The following is a 15,538-nucleotide window of genomic DNA, read 5'->3' on the forward strand; positions in this document are numbered from 1 at the left end:
TCTGCTCCTTTTAATGCTTGCTTGTTTACCTTTGTCATTTTCCTTTCCTTGTGTCTTCTTATATCTTCTCCTATATTTTCTCTTTATTATTTTGGTCATTTTCAGTAGGTTTTTATGATTTTTATCTTCTCAATCTGGGAGTTCTCTGACAAAAAGTAAACAGTTACTGTAGCGAGGAAGATGCTTTCTTGATTTTACTTTGCAAAAAGCTTGGAGTACATGAATAGCTCAATCTCCAAACGTTGACCTTGTATCTTTATCTTTGCTATATAAAGTACACTTTTTGACTTGCTGAATTTCTCCTATTGTGGATCAGTTATCTCCTGATAGCTGTGAGACCAGTACTGATCTCTTGTAAGTCACTTTGAAAGAATATAAAGAAAACTGGATTCAGAATTCAGAGTTTGTACGTCAAGGTCTTTCTCGGCAATTCAATGTAGGTAAATTGAATGTCCTTTATTTGTTTTGCTGCACATAGTAGAAGGCGTCCTGGTCGTAAGTCATCGAGTTGTATAGCATAAAAGCATGTTGTCCACCCATTGTGTCTACTATTTCCCCGGCAGCTCATTCCAGATGTCAACTATTCTCTATGTTAAAAATCTGCCCTTCAGATCTCCTTTAAATCTTCTTTCTGTCACAAATCAATACCCTGTTTTAGACACATCCCTCTAACCCAGTGGTTTTCAACCTTTTTCTTACCACTCACATACCACCTTAAGTAATCCCTATGCCATAGGAGCTTTGTGATTAGTAAGGGAGTAATCAAGGAGTAGGTGGGAGAGACCAGGGTAACAGACGGTTGTAAGCTCACAAAATCCTTGTCGAGGTGCTTCCAAAGAAAAGTCCTTTCAGATGAGTGGTAGTCCAAACTCCCCTTTTCTTTTTCTAGGGGAAACAAAGCTTTCACAAAACTTCCAGAACCCTTTCGTGGGTTCAGCTGAAATAGTGACCTTCCTTTTTGGTCACAGTGTGCTACACTAATCCCCCTTCAAAAGTGGCTCTTCCTTTGGCCATGGTGGGGTATACTAATTCTCTTTACAGAGAGAAATCAGACAAATTGTCCATGACCACATGAGGCAACTTCAGCACAGTATCCCTTGAAAGAGATGCTTGTCCAACTGCTGCTTCCTTAAAAGTGGCCCCTGATCAAACAGTGTACTGTTTCTTTAATATGTTGGTCACCTGACTTTGCACCCTGTGTCTCTGGACACCGTCTTTCAGGAGTAGTGCAATGAGCACATGCTGTCTCAGTCTGCTGTCATCCACAGTCCTCTCCAAACTTGCAGCTTAATGTGTTAGCTCTTAAAGTTACTGTCATACTCAAATGGAAATGGGAGCATGTAAGACTGGTCACAAGCCTCCGATCAGAAAGGCAGTGGAAGTTAAAAGAGAAGCCAAATTTTAAGGCATACATAGACTTGGTATGAACTCAAATTGCTTTTATTGGCCAGCATGGACACACTAACTTGCCATTCATTCTGTTTGATCTTCCATTTTAGTGCCATTTTCTAACAACATCTCTATAACCTTTGATCTCCAGAAATCTGTTCTTTTGAGTGAACCCTGCAACTGAGCCTTTGAAGACCTTTAGGGTAGAAAAATCTAAGGTTCAATACATTCAAGTTTATCTAATTGTGCACCTGTCATCCCTGTATCTAGCCTGCGTATAGGAATTTTAGAACATTTTAGTATAGTTCAATATGGGCCCTTTAGCCCAATGATTTGTGTGAACCTGGACGAACCCGCTCCATATCAATCTTCTTTTTTCTTTGGCTTGGCTTCGCGGACGAAGATTTGTGGAGGGGGATGCCCACGTCTGCTGCAGGCTCGTTGGTGACCGACAAGTCCGATGCGGGACAGGCAGGCACGGTTGCAGCGGTTGCCAGGGAAAATTGGTGGGTTGGGGTTGGGTGTTGGGTTTTTCCTCCTTTGTCTTTTGTCAGTGAGGTGGGCTCTGCGGTCTTCTTCAAAGGAGGTTGCTGCCCGCCGAACTGTGAGGTGCCAAGATGCACAGTTTGAGGCGATATCAGCCCACTGGCGGTGGTCAATGTGGCAGGCACCAAGAGATTTCTTTAGGCAGTCCTTGTACCTCTTCTTTGGTGCACCTCTGTTACGGTGGCCAGTGGAGAGCTCACCATATAACACGATCTTGGGAAGGCGATGGTCCTCCATTCTGGAGACGTGACCCACCCAGCGCAGTCTACCCAATGCCAAACTCACATCTCATAACTCTCCATTTTTCTTACATTCTTGTACCTATCTAAGAGTCCTTCAAATGTCCCAATTGTATCAGCCTCCACTACCACACCTGGCAATGCATTACAGGCACCCACCAATCTCTGTGCTAAAAAGCCTCAGAGATTTGAGGGTGCCTTGAATGGCTCCAGGTTGTGAATGCCTGTAATTTTGCTATTCTATTTTACATTTTGCTGCCCTACCTGATTGGAGTAGGTTTGTTTACACTATATTTGTTTACATTATATCATAGAAATGACTAAAGAACAATAAAATTGACACAGGAGATAAAACATGAGGGTTAAGTCCCAGGGTGCCCTCCAACCCCTGTAAGCTGAATACTGATAAATTCCAGCTCCATCTGAACAGATTCAATTGACAGCCAAACCCCTTCTGTCCAGCAACGAATAATGTGCATAGACTTTATGTTAACTAGAGTATTTCATTATTATTCCGATAGCCACATCAACCCCATTTTTTGCCTCTCTTTCCCAGTGCAAAAGGGAAAAGAATAATCTTTCGCTGGTTTGTGTGTTTCTATTGGAGTACGTTTTGAACAGGAATGATGAACTACTCAAAGGCCAATTTTCATTTGAGATGAAACTATCGTTTAATACAACTCATAGAAGAACAGATGACTTCTCCCCATTTGACAGCAAGCATTTATTCCTCAACTAACATTAAAATGGATTTGGTCCATTACTTCATTTGATCCATAATTGACTGCTGGGTTTCACATTTAACAATAATAACAAATCTTTAAAAGGTACAAAAGCTGAAAAGTGCTACAACACAGCTGGAACATGTGGAAAACAAAAGGTAATTAAACACACTATTTTATTAACTATAACATCATGGAAGAAAAAAACATGCTGGAAATACTCGACAGAACAGATGCCATGTGTGGAAAGATAATATTTGACTTCAAATTTCCTTTGTCATCAGGAAGAAAGCACATCAGCACCTCTATTTCCTCAGGAGTTTGCAGGGGTTTGGTACGACATCAGAAATCTTGGCAAACTTCTATAGACGTGGAGTGGAAAATGTGCCAACTGGCTGCATCTCGGCCTGTTATGGGGGCACCAATGCCTCTGAGCGGAAAGCCCTGCAAATGAATAGTGGATACAGCCCAATACATCACAGGCAAAACTCCCCACCATCAAGAAAATCTATATGGAAATCTGCCATTGGAGAGCTACAGCAATCATCAAGGATCCACGCTACCCAGCAAATGCTCTGTTCTCGCTACTGCCAGCAGGAAAGAGGTATAGGTTTGACAAGACTCACATCATCAGGTTCAGGAACAGCAGCTCCCCTTCACCATCAGACTTCTAAACAACAGTCTCAATCAGAGTCCCATTTCAGGACTCTGACTTTGTACATTATTTATTACTGAATATTTATTTTTGCTGCATTACAGTTTAATTTTGGTTTATTTGCATTTCTCTTTTTTGTACACGTTGTGCTGGCTCACCCACGTGGCAAGCAAATCAACTCTAGCAGCCAGTAGCATCCACAGGGACTCTCAGTGCTGGCCAAAGCCTCGGCCTAGAAGCCGATGTCACTTCCGCCCTGCAAGGCACAAGGGTCGCTGGGTCTCTTTTGAATGAGTAAATCAGTTGAACTGAAACTCTGCTCGACTCAGCGTGTTTCTTTCTTTTGCAGTGGCATACCAGCCACAACATATATTTTTCTTGATTACAGTTTGCACTACCGATAACTACCTGGCCCTCTGGAATCTCTGGGTTGTATGTGATGTTATGTATGTACTGTGACATTAAATGTGAACTTGGACTTCAACTTTGTGAAGTATTTCCAACGTAGATTTCCACTGAATTTCAGAAATGATGCAGACCCAAAAAGAAGAACAGAGACACAAGAGACTGCAAATCCTGGAATCTCGAGCGAAAAAAAACTGCTAGAAGGACTCAGCAGATTCGGCAGCACCTGGAGAGTATTATGTTGCACATCAGCAGCAATGGAAATTCACCAAGGCAGTGTTATTGTTTTTCTTTTAAAACACTATTTATTAATAATTACTCATAATATAACACATTAGTCAAATCAAAACCAACTGTGTGCAAATGCACGAATGTGTGTGTGTGTGAGTGTGAGAGAGAGAGAGAGAGAGAGAGAGAGAGAGAGAGAGAGAGAGAGAGAGAGAGAGAGAGAGAGAGAGAGAGATACCCAAACCAATGCAGCTTAGGCACAATTCTGGAAAGTAACTCCAAAGTCATTTCAAAGTTGAAACACAGACTTTTAAACTGAAAGTCTGTAATCACAAAGGAGATGGTTGAGACTGAGTGACAGGATACTGCCAAAAACTCACAAATCTTCATTGAGTTTCTTCCAGAGAAATATCCTTTCGTACTAACAGTTGTCACAACTCTTCTTTGCATAGGGGAAACGAAACTCATGACTTCCAGAATGCTTACAAAACTCAGGTACGGGTCAATCAAAGTGACCTTTCCTTTGGTTACATTGGGGTTCAATAATTCTTCTGACAGGGAGAATCGGCTGAACTGTCCAGTAAAACAAAGAGTCATTCCTGCTCAGTGTTCAATGAGATAGCCACTGGTCAATTAAGTGCTGTTCCTTCAGTGTTTCCCCCACAGGACTCCCTCATCACCTGTGTCCCTGGAAAAAGCACATAATGTTCCTCCTTCTCATCAAGGTAGAGAATTTTGGCACAGCTTGTTCTAGCTGATGCCATCCAGTCTCTCCAAAGCTATGAATGGTTGCAGCTGGTACTAGCCCTGAAAGTGATACTTACACTAAATGAAAAGGGAGCTCATAATAGCTACCCCAAAGAAAGAAAATTTTAACTGCAACCTACTATGTTTGAAATAATACATTCACTATTGTTACATGATATAATACAGACAAAAATAACATTTTTCAGCAACAAATATGAAAAATGTGTCAATTTTCTGCAGAACATTGCAAACTTAACATCTTGAAGGGCAATCAGCAAATACATTATCCTTGCCTCTAATACGTTATCATTAAATCATATCCCTTCAGAATTAGACTCTAGTTTAACAATGGTCTATTTTTGTTTTTCATTTTACTCAAGAACACAAAACAATTATGATAATTATGCACAGCAAGTGGTCCTTGACTATGCATATGTAAATATTGAAATGCTGCAAAGCCAGTACAAGTGGCAATCATTCTTTCTCTATAGTAGAATAATTCTTTTGATGTTTGTTGAATTTGTTGGATAAGTGAGCCACTGGATGGTCAATATCATCATGACCACTCTTTGGTAATAACACTGCTCCTGCAGCTTCATCACTAGCATCTATTGCTAAAGCAAAATGGCTTCTCAAAGTCAGGTGACATAAGCACAGGCTGGTGACATAAAATGGCTTTCAGTTTATCAAATGCTTCCTGACAAAGTTCTGTCCAAACAAACTTTTCACCCCTCTTCAGAAGGTTAGTTGAAGGATGGGTGATATCAGCAAAATTTTTGCAGAACTTTCGATAATACCCTACCATTCACAAAAACCTCCTTATAGTTTTCTTACCTAGGGGAATGGGATACTTGGACATAGTCTGAACTTTTGCCTGAACAGGCGCTAACTTGCCTTGACCAACAAGATAACCAAGATAAGTCACAGTAGCATGACTAAATTCACTTTTAGCTAACTTAACAGTAAGGTTTGCTTTTGAAAGTTTGTCAAACAATTTCTCTAACTCAGAGATAGATGCTTCCCAGGTGTCATTCCCCGAAACCAAATCATTAATGGAGGCATCTGTATGCTCTAAACCTTGAATCACAGAATTAACAATTCTTTGGAATGTCGCTGGATCATTGTTCATTCCTTTACTGAAACCAAACTCTCTTACACAAAATATTTGAATTCATCTCTCATGTTATCAGCAGGTCTGGAACCTTTTTAATTTCTATGTGTTTCATCTGTTTGAATAGATGCATCTGGCTCCGCCTCCTTTTTCTTTTTTTATCAGCACAGAACAATTTGCTATCATGTGACCAGGTTTCTTACAATAGTGGCAAAAGGGACCCGAAAGTATGTGCTTTACTTGCTTCCCTTCATTTTTACCCCAGCACTACTTCCCGATTTATTTTCTAAGTTACTTAATGTATGTTACATTCTAAATATAGTATGATGTGACAATAATGGAACCTTTATCTTTTGGATAGTCCATATTCCCCTTTTGGAAAGTTTTACTTGGTGCAGCTTAACCTTGTGGGTTAAAGCATATTCATCTGGCAATTTATCAGTTTCCTGCCAAGTTTCCACTCCCTTTTTGACTAAATACGCTTTTACATCATTAGGAACGCATCAGTTAATTTTCTCAACTAACACCAGCTCTCTCAGTCTGTCATAATCATTTTTTTTTATGTGCACCATCGGTCAAAACACACAGTTTTGCCATTTGCAAAATCCATAGAAGACTGGTTCACCGATCTCCTCAAATTCCTGAATTTTTGCCTATAAACCTCTGAAACCAATTCATAAACTTTAAGCTTTATAGTCTCATAATCAACAGCTTGTTCAATTGTAAGGCAGAGTAAGCCTGCTGGGCCTTCCCCTTAATCACACTTTGTAACTTGAGGGACCAATGGTCTTGTGGCCACTTTAAACTCTCAGCAACTTTTTCAAAATGCTGGAAGTATTTATCAATCTCAGCCTCATCAAATTAAGGAACTAACCTAAGCTCCCGTCTGATCACAAACCTTGCACTAGGTCCAGAAGGTGGAACTCCATTTTTCATCTTCTCTCTCTCAAACTGCCTTTGCTCTCTGCCTCTTCCACTTCACATCTATGTTTTTCTAACTCTATCTGTTCCAACGGTAACTGCTGCTCAGGGGATTTATTCTTGGGGAACTGTACTAACTCCTCCTCTCCAAACTTCCCTTCTGCTTTATAGTTTTTAACTATAATCCTCCAGATTGGCACCTTTTTTATAGACAGTTTTGTTGCAACAAGTCCCAACTTTTGGGCAATAACCACCAACTCACCCTTTTTTGCCCTCTACAAATCCTCAGAGGAAGGCAATTTCAAAAACTCATCAATGTCTATTGCCGCTGTTTTCCCATGCACACAAGCCTTTTAATTGGCTTTCAAAAAGGAATTCAATCAATCCAATAGAAAATAAATCGATCAATGAGCGCCAAATTTGGTCAGATCCCAAACAAGCCCCAATTTGTTACATCGCAGACCAGCAGCAATGGAAATTCACCAAGGCAGTGTCATTGTTTTTTTTAAAAAAAGCACTATTTATTAATAAGTACTAATAGTATAGCATATTAGTCAAATCAAAACCAACTATGTGGAAATGTACAAGTTCAGTCTTAGAAATCCATTGTTGAAAAGCAAGCTTTTAAACTGATGCACAGAAGGAGAAGGGGGAGACTGAGTGACCGGACTGCTGAAAACTCACGTATCCTCATCGAGTTTCTCAGAGAGAAATGTCCTTTCGTACGAACAGTTGTTACAACTCCCCTTTTCCTTGCGTAGGCGAAACAAAACTTGTGACTTCCATGATGCTTTCAAAACCTAGGTACGGGTCAATCAAAGTGACCCTTCTTTGGTCATTGTGGGGTTCAATAATTCACCTGACAGGGAGAATCAGCCAAATTGTCCATATTAACACAGAGTTGTTCCTGTTCCATGTTTGATGAGGTGGCCGTTGGTCAATAAACTGCAGTTCCTTCAGAGTTCCCCCACAGGACTCTCTCACCACTTGAGTTCCTGGAAAAAGCACCCAATTTTCTTTCTCCTCTCCAATGTAGTGAGTTTTGGTACAGTCAGTACTAGTTGATGCCACCCAGTCTCTCCTCAGCTGTGAATGGCTGCAGCCTGTACTAGCCCTTAAAATGATACTCACACTAAATGAAATGGGAGCTCGAAATATGAGGCAAACAGATGGTCAATATATCAGGAACAAATGTGATAAGTGGGGTAAGGTGGAAGTGAGAGGGAGAACAAAGAGGCAGGAAGGTGATTGGTTGTGGGTAATGTGCCGATGTAATGGTGGAGGTGGGCCACATAATTCTGGGAAAGAGAGTAGTGAGTGATGGGTGGAAAAAAAAATTAAAAATGAATTGGGCAGATGGATCCAGATGGGGAGACGAAAGGCAGAGAATCAGCTGGAGGTTATGGTGGAATCAGATAAGGAGGGGATGATGGGCTAACATAACCACTGGAGAGTGGAGGAAAGGAAAAGGTGAACATAGGAGAAATAATCTACATGGACCAGTGGAAATGGGAAAAGACCATGGACAGTGCAATTAGAAATTTCAATATTTCTCCTTTTATGATGTAAGCTACCTTAGTGAAAATGTGTTGTTCCCCTACTTTGTCTTTGACCTCAGTGGCAGTGAAGGCCATGAACTGACAGATCAACATGTGAATGGGAAAGGAAGCGAAATGAAAAGCAATCAGAAACAGAAGATGGCTGCTGAGGTACCACAAGTGCAGCCCAAAATGGTTTTGTTGGTGGCCGTAATGAGAGTACCGAATGCAATAGTCTAGATCGGAGGAGGAACATGTGCTGCTGACATGTGCCTCTGATTGCAAAGAGCTAGGGTACAGTTATGGTTGGGTGGACAGGAAAAAGCAGATCATGGAGTCACAGAGTAATTTCTATGGGATGGGAAACAAAGTGGGGTGAGGGGTTGCTGACAAGATGTGGTTATTGGTGGTATACGAAGTACGCTTTTTAATAAATGCATTTAGACCAACCAACATCAAAAAGTGTGCCAAATTTATGTTGACTAGACCACGTTTGTTGAACACATTCTCTTTCAAAGAATGTTTTGATACTTGACCATAAGATCCCCTCTTTGTCCCATAATTCTCAAGGCACTGTGACTAACGCCATCTTTGTTTGGGGCAGGAGATTTACATCTATAGTTATCAAAATATTATCACGTTTAATAATCCTAAAATCTACACACCATTTCTAAATTGAATAAATAATAGTAAATACTTAAAATATTGTAGGTTTGTTGCACACTTATCATCCAAGTGACCCAGTCAAGTAGTTCTGTTGACGCCATCTCAAGGGGGCAGGTTCTCCATGTTGGGTCTTTTGTCCCATAATGCTCCGAGCGGGAGTCGGTGGCCCCATCTTTGAAGGGGGCAAGAGCCTCGACCCATATGACCTGCTATCATAAAATCTAAAGTACGTACATTTGTGTTTTCAAGTTGCATATTGTTTTTAGATGGGGTGAGGTAAAGGTGTTGATTAAGCTGCTTCAGTTTTGCACGATTCGGTTTGGGAATTGGGTGGAACCAAAGAAGCGTCTTAATCACCTCGAAGTGGAGTCACTTTTGCTGCAGGCGCCATCTTTGTTGGGGGCACCGACCTTTCTCGGTTTCGGAGATAAAACCGTTGAACTATTTGCTTTTCAGCTGGACGGCAGTCCCGCCTGTTGCCTTGCTTATCTAGTTTGCAGCATTTCATTCAAGTTTGCGGTTTTGTAGTTAACGAACTGAATTTAAAAAAAAATGAAGACGCCATCTTTGAGAGGGTTGAGAGCCTCCCCATGCGCTCTGCCAACTCTAATCTTCGGAATGATTACCTTTTGCATCGTAAGAAAACAATCTGCGACTGGATAATATTGCGGTTAAGAATACTTAGGGGCATTTTCTGCTGCTAAGTGGCCCTTAAAATGAAAGTCGCCGCCCACTCGCCATTTTTGTGAGGGGCGCGGGTGAAATACCATCCCACAATCCTCTATGCATGGCACTCCCCTTACCTATCAAATGGTCCTCTTTCTGCCTCCATGAACATGGTGAGGTGTGGGCGAAATAATTAAGTTCGCGGCAGTGCGGTATTTACGAATGGGATGTGGCTGATGTTCCGGGGGCCGTGGCGGTTTGCGTGGGTGGGGGCTCGGGGGTTGCCCCTCTGTGTCCCACAATTCCTGGGCGGGTGTCCGGATGTGGACGGTGGACGATGGCGGCGCCCAGGGCAGCGGACTCCCCGAGTCGGAGCTGGCCGAGCGCAGCGGCCGATGCCCCGCTTGAAATCGTCTCTCCCACCTGGTCCGAGGTCGCTTGCAATCCTTCCAGCGAGCCCCCGACCCCGAGCTGGACCAGCGTGGTGGTGGAGAACCCTGCTCCCAGCCCGAGCCGGCCGCCCGCCTGCCGCGGCATCTCCTGGACCCCGGCCGAGACCAACGCACTGATCGCCGTGTGGGGCGACGAGCGGCTGCAGGATGTCCTGGAGGGCAACCTGCGCAACTCGCACATCTTCGACAGGATCTCGCAGGCCCTACGGGAGATGGGCTACGAGAGAAGCGCCAACCAGTGCAAGGAGAGGATAAAGGTACCCTAGACCCCGACGAGTAAACTAGCATAACACTAACCAATAACCAGGGTCTTGCATCCACTATTTAGCACCTTGTAAGTAGTACAGTTAGTGATGGGTACATCGGGTTCTCTATTTCTTCAACTGGTATCTAAAACCAATTAATCCATGCAGTAGCGAGACTTATGAGATTAACGTGTATCCTAAATCATCATTCTTATTTTTAAATTATTCACTTTTGGTCATTTATAAGACCTAGTTTTCCTATTTATGTCTTGCAAATGGTTAATGTTGCTTTGGTCTGGAAATTGATAAGAAATTAATGCACTTGGTTATAGCATTGGAGGCCTTTTAGCCCTTTAAGTCTCTATTAATTCCAGTTCAATCTAACCCATTGGCTACCTTTTGCCCTTCGTTCTGCATTCCATTCAGTTCCTGTGTGAAAGCTACAATTAAATCTGCTTCCCACTATCACCTGCAGTACATTCACGAGCCACTCATTATTTTAAAATAAAATCACCGGATGAGTACATGGCTTGTCGGGAAGAGATTTAATATCTCCTTTGTTAAGTAGTTTTGGATCATGGGTATAGTGTCATGAATAGACTTGGTTTCTTCCTTGGCATGATGATGAACCTGGTTTCATGTTTACCATCTAGTTTTTCATTCCAGATCTATTTTAATTACCTCAATTTGGATTTCCTCTTCTAATAGAATACAAATATGTTTCAGAATCAGTAGCCAATATCTTTGTGTCATTACTTAACTATTTTACCATACCCATTCCTGAGCGTACAGCAGTCTTAATTTATGCTTCCATGTTCACAAATGTTAAAAGCTTAATATAGTCAGTCTAGCCATATTCAGAATCCTATCACCAACAGATTTGATTTTTTTTCCCTCAATCTTGAATTTTTTCCTTTTGTATGTAGCAGTTCCTAATCTCTAAATTAAAAGATGGGAGCCTTTGCTTTTACCTCAGTTTTTTTTATTTGCTTTACCTTTCCTATTTCTTAATCTGCAATAGCCATTCTGGTTTTACGAACCCCCGAATATATGAAATTCGAGGAAGAATAGGGTAAATTTGGTAGCTCCAAGAATGAAATATATGTCCTTGGAAACAAAATGCCTTTGTTGCCTTCCCCCAAGGCTGTTATTTTTTTGTTGTAATCATTGACATTCATTTGATACTGGTGATCAGACTCATGCTATGTTTTCCCTCCTGGCTCGTGTCCAGGCCTTGAGTGATTCTCCTGTCTCTCTGGAACTGACTGCAGGATTCAAGGTGTGGTCTGTATTGTGTTGTGCAGCTTGGGAAAGTCATCTTCCAAGTTGCACTCAACTGTTTCAACGATATGGTTGCCATATTATCACTTTGAATATTTCTATGTTGTCGTTTGTTTTTTTTTACCTTTCATTCACTTGCGATATTATTTTCTAGTGACATTGTTTTAGAATTATTTTTTTTTACCTGCCCAGTTTATCCAACTCCTACAGTTCTTAAGTATTTTAAGTTTTTTTAAATATTTTAGTATCATCTGTGATGTCCTGTAGTTTCATTACTTTTTGAAAAAAATCTAAGATTGCAAGTTTAAAAATAAACTGTCTCCATGATATAGGGTTGTTTAAATAGCAAGTATTTGTTGTCTGATTGAAAAATTAGTGATGCTTTGTGCAGTTGACATATTCATTTTGGATGAATTGAACTATTTGTTACTTGGGATCACTTCCATTGGTTATTAAAGTAAAGGCGTATTCCAGAAATATAAGCAGATCGTTGGAAAAACCAATGTAGTGATATAGAAGAGTTACATTTTTTTAGATGACAGTTTTTGAATGACACGTTAATAAATGAAGCTCGAGCTGTAAATTTTGAATGTCACAATTTGCCATTAGCGGGGATGGTCTTGTCACTTTTACCACTTGCTGACAACTATTACATTTATTTTATTAGAACTTTTGCATTTTAAAAATTTGTTTTATAATGGTAACCATTTTCACTGGTACTTAATAGATTCTAAAATATTTGGAAGTGTACCAAGGTGAAAGATGAAAAATAAATGCAGATTCTCTTTTTTTCCCAATATTATTCTTCTCATTTTACTCATGAATGAAATATCAGAGAAACTAACTTTCTTTAAATGTAAGAGAGGGTCTATAAAGTTTTTTCTAATTTTTACCAGTCATTAAACATTAAAAATTATCCGTAATGGATCACCTACTCATAATAAGATCTTATGAATACTTTAACTTTTCAAATTCAAATACCAATAATTTTAATTTTTTTATTTTGGTATGAATGGAGTGCATATTTAAAAAAATCTTAAGGGTATTTAAAAACACAATTTTGCCATTTGTTATGTGAGTAAATAAGTACAATAAAATCCCTGTTATCCAGAACTCGAGCAAATAGCAAAAAAAAATCAACAAAAAATATGAACGTTTACAATTGGCGCCCCCTTGTGATCAGTTTGCCAATCCATGCAGTGCGCAGTCTCAAGCAACCAGCAAATTCACTTATCTGGCATCTAACAATCCCCCATGGGTGTTGGATACTGGGGTTTTTGCTGTATTTGGGTCTAGTTCAGCATCAATTAAAAAAAAACGCACTTACCACACTCACCAAGCCAGTCAAGCTCTATAGAGAAAATAAATTTTGTGCTTTGCAAACTTGCTTTCAACTTGTTGACCTTAATTTTTGCGACAAAGTTGACAATATTTCATTGACAACTATAATTGAAAGACTGTAGGCAAAAGCTGTTTGTGCAGTTCTATTTTAATTTTTGCTGCAGGATGCACAATGTTCAAGCTGTTATACTGTTGTGTGGAAAAGTGTTATCAAATATAATGGACACACATGTAGTTAATGAACATCCTAAATACATTTTATGAGTGTGACAGTTGCTTTTATTTAAAATTAATTAAGAGCCATATGAACAAAAGTAGGGGTCGGCTATTTGGCCTGTCGAGCCTCCTGAATAATCATAGCCTGCTATATAAGAACATGGCTGATCTGGCCATGGACGCAGCTTCACTTGCCCACCCTTCATGCATAACCCTGAATTATCCTATTGTCCAAAAATATCTCCATCTATCTTAAATGCATTTAATAAAGCAACCTCTGTGGCTTCATTTGGCAGGAAATTCCACAGATTCAACTGTTGTCTCTGAGAAGCAATTAACCATATAACCATATAACCATTTACGGAGCGGAAACAGGCCATGTTGGCCTTTTGAGTCTGCACCGGTTCACTGATTTTGTGCGCCCTCTTCTTAATCTTTGTCTTAAATCTACTCTTTGAATCTTGTCCATCTGCCAGTGGAAATAACCTCCTTTCATAATTTTATTTATCTAATGAATAGCTTGTATCTTGTCTCACAGATGTAATTTAATTTAATTTTAATTTAGAGATACAGCATGGTAACAGGCCCTTCTGGCAGATGAGCTCATTATCACCCAAATGACCACTTATCCTACTAACCTGTACGTCTTTGGAATGTGGGAGGAAACTGGAGCACCTGGAGGAAACCCCAGGTCACAGCGAGAAACTACAATCTCCTAACTGGCAGTGGTGGATTTAAATCCAGGTTGCTGGCACCATAATAGCATGATACAATCAGCTATGTTAACTATAATTACTATCTCATCTCAAAGTTTGCCTGCAAACAGCAATTCTTCATTCAAAATACAATGATTTATATAATAGCATTCTGTTCTCAAACCAATGGCTTCATGGATTGTAAAAGTATTCGTATAACATCTTATTGCAACCAAAAATGCTTCATCTGGGCACTTTTTTGAGGTCACTGTTGCACAGACAAATAAATTGAACAAGGTACACACAGCAAGATCCCACAATTTGAAAAAAACCAACATGGTAACACATTTGGATCTAGAAATACAATTGGATAGCACACTGTTTAAGGACTATTTAATTCACTGATCTACAAGTTGGATTGAATGAAGCATAATGAGTTTTTAAGGTTGTGCGCTTTACATGTTCGTGCATAAGTGATGTTCGTATGTGCACTGTGGAGGTGAGTCTGAACAATGAGCACAAGCACTTCAGCTATGCTTTGTAAAGGAAAAAAAAATTATTTGTATCTTGTCATTTAATTTAGAAGTGAGCTTGTTGAGTTCAGCCAGATAACACAATTATACAAGTCTGTGTATGATTGTCAAATCTACATAGTGTTAGGTCTGCTTTGTTCATGAATGAGTGAGACAAACACCAGACTGAGTCGAAATCAGGGTTCTTTGTTCTTTATTACCGGATTGTAACACTTGCAACTAACCATGTTAGTCGGAGAATGCATTCTGCCGTTATCAGCAAAATGGTGATTTTTTATACCCTTGGATACGTGCTTAGAACATCATCATATCATTACTTGTCCAATGACTAAAACTGTTGCTATCCTTTCCCTGCTAGCTTCCTGCCTCTCAATCCATCAATGTCTCTCTTATCTTGTAAGTACAAGGATGCATTCACATCTTGTTACAGCCCTGTACAGGGTAACTCCTTACACATTCCCATCTCATGATGTTTTACCTTACAATAGTCAACATTCTCCACTTGGCATTTGAGGAAATGCTCCACTCAGAATTTTTTTTGGACAAATGATCATCAGTTGGGGCATAAGGCACTGTGACATTTATAATTGAGTTCACTTTATTTTGAGCTGTTGGATCTGCAGGAGAAACAATTGCCATCAAAGACACGTGCAAACAGAAAATGTAGTGCAGAGGTGCTCAAACTTTTTCTTTCCACTCACATCCCACTTGAAGTATTTCCTGTGCCATAGGTGCTCTGTGATTAGTAAGGGATTGCTTAAAGTGGGATGTGGGTGGAAAGAAAAAAAATTGAAAACCATTATTTTAATCTTACCTCATTGACTCGTTACGTGCACGGTTTCATAACTCAAAAGGAAATGAGCCGATGACAATTTTTCTCACGCAAAATATCTCTGTAACAATTGGGTCGAGAGCAGTGATTCTTAACCTTACCTTCCCACT

At 40.1% G+C, this 15,538-nt stretch overlaps 1 protein-coding gene across 1 annotated transcript in view; it reads left to right on the plus strand.

Annotated features, from left to right (window-relative positions):
* The first annotated feature begins 9,969 nt into the window (after positions 1-9,969).
* msantd2 (Myb/SANT DNA binding domain containing 2) overlaps positions 9,970-15,538 on the plus strand; it is a 49,767-nt gene continuing 44,198 nt past the window's right edge. Inside the window, exon 1 of the mRNA XM_069894509.1 lies at positions 9,970-10,542. Coding sequence (XP_069750610.1) covers positions 10,171-10,542 — 372 coding nt within the window. The 5' untranslated portion in view covers positions 9,970-10,170. The remainder of the gene's footprint in view (positions 10,543-15,538) is intronic.

This window comes from Narcine bancroftii, chromosome 8, assembly GCF_036971445.1.
Source record: "Narcine bancroftii isolate sNarBan1 chromosome 8, sNarBan1.hap1, whole genome shotgun sequence".
Taxonomy (NCBI): domain Eukaryota; kingdom Metazoa; phylum Chordata; class Chondrichthyes; order Torpediniformes; family Narcinidae; genus Narcine; species Narcine bancroftii.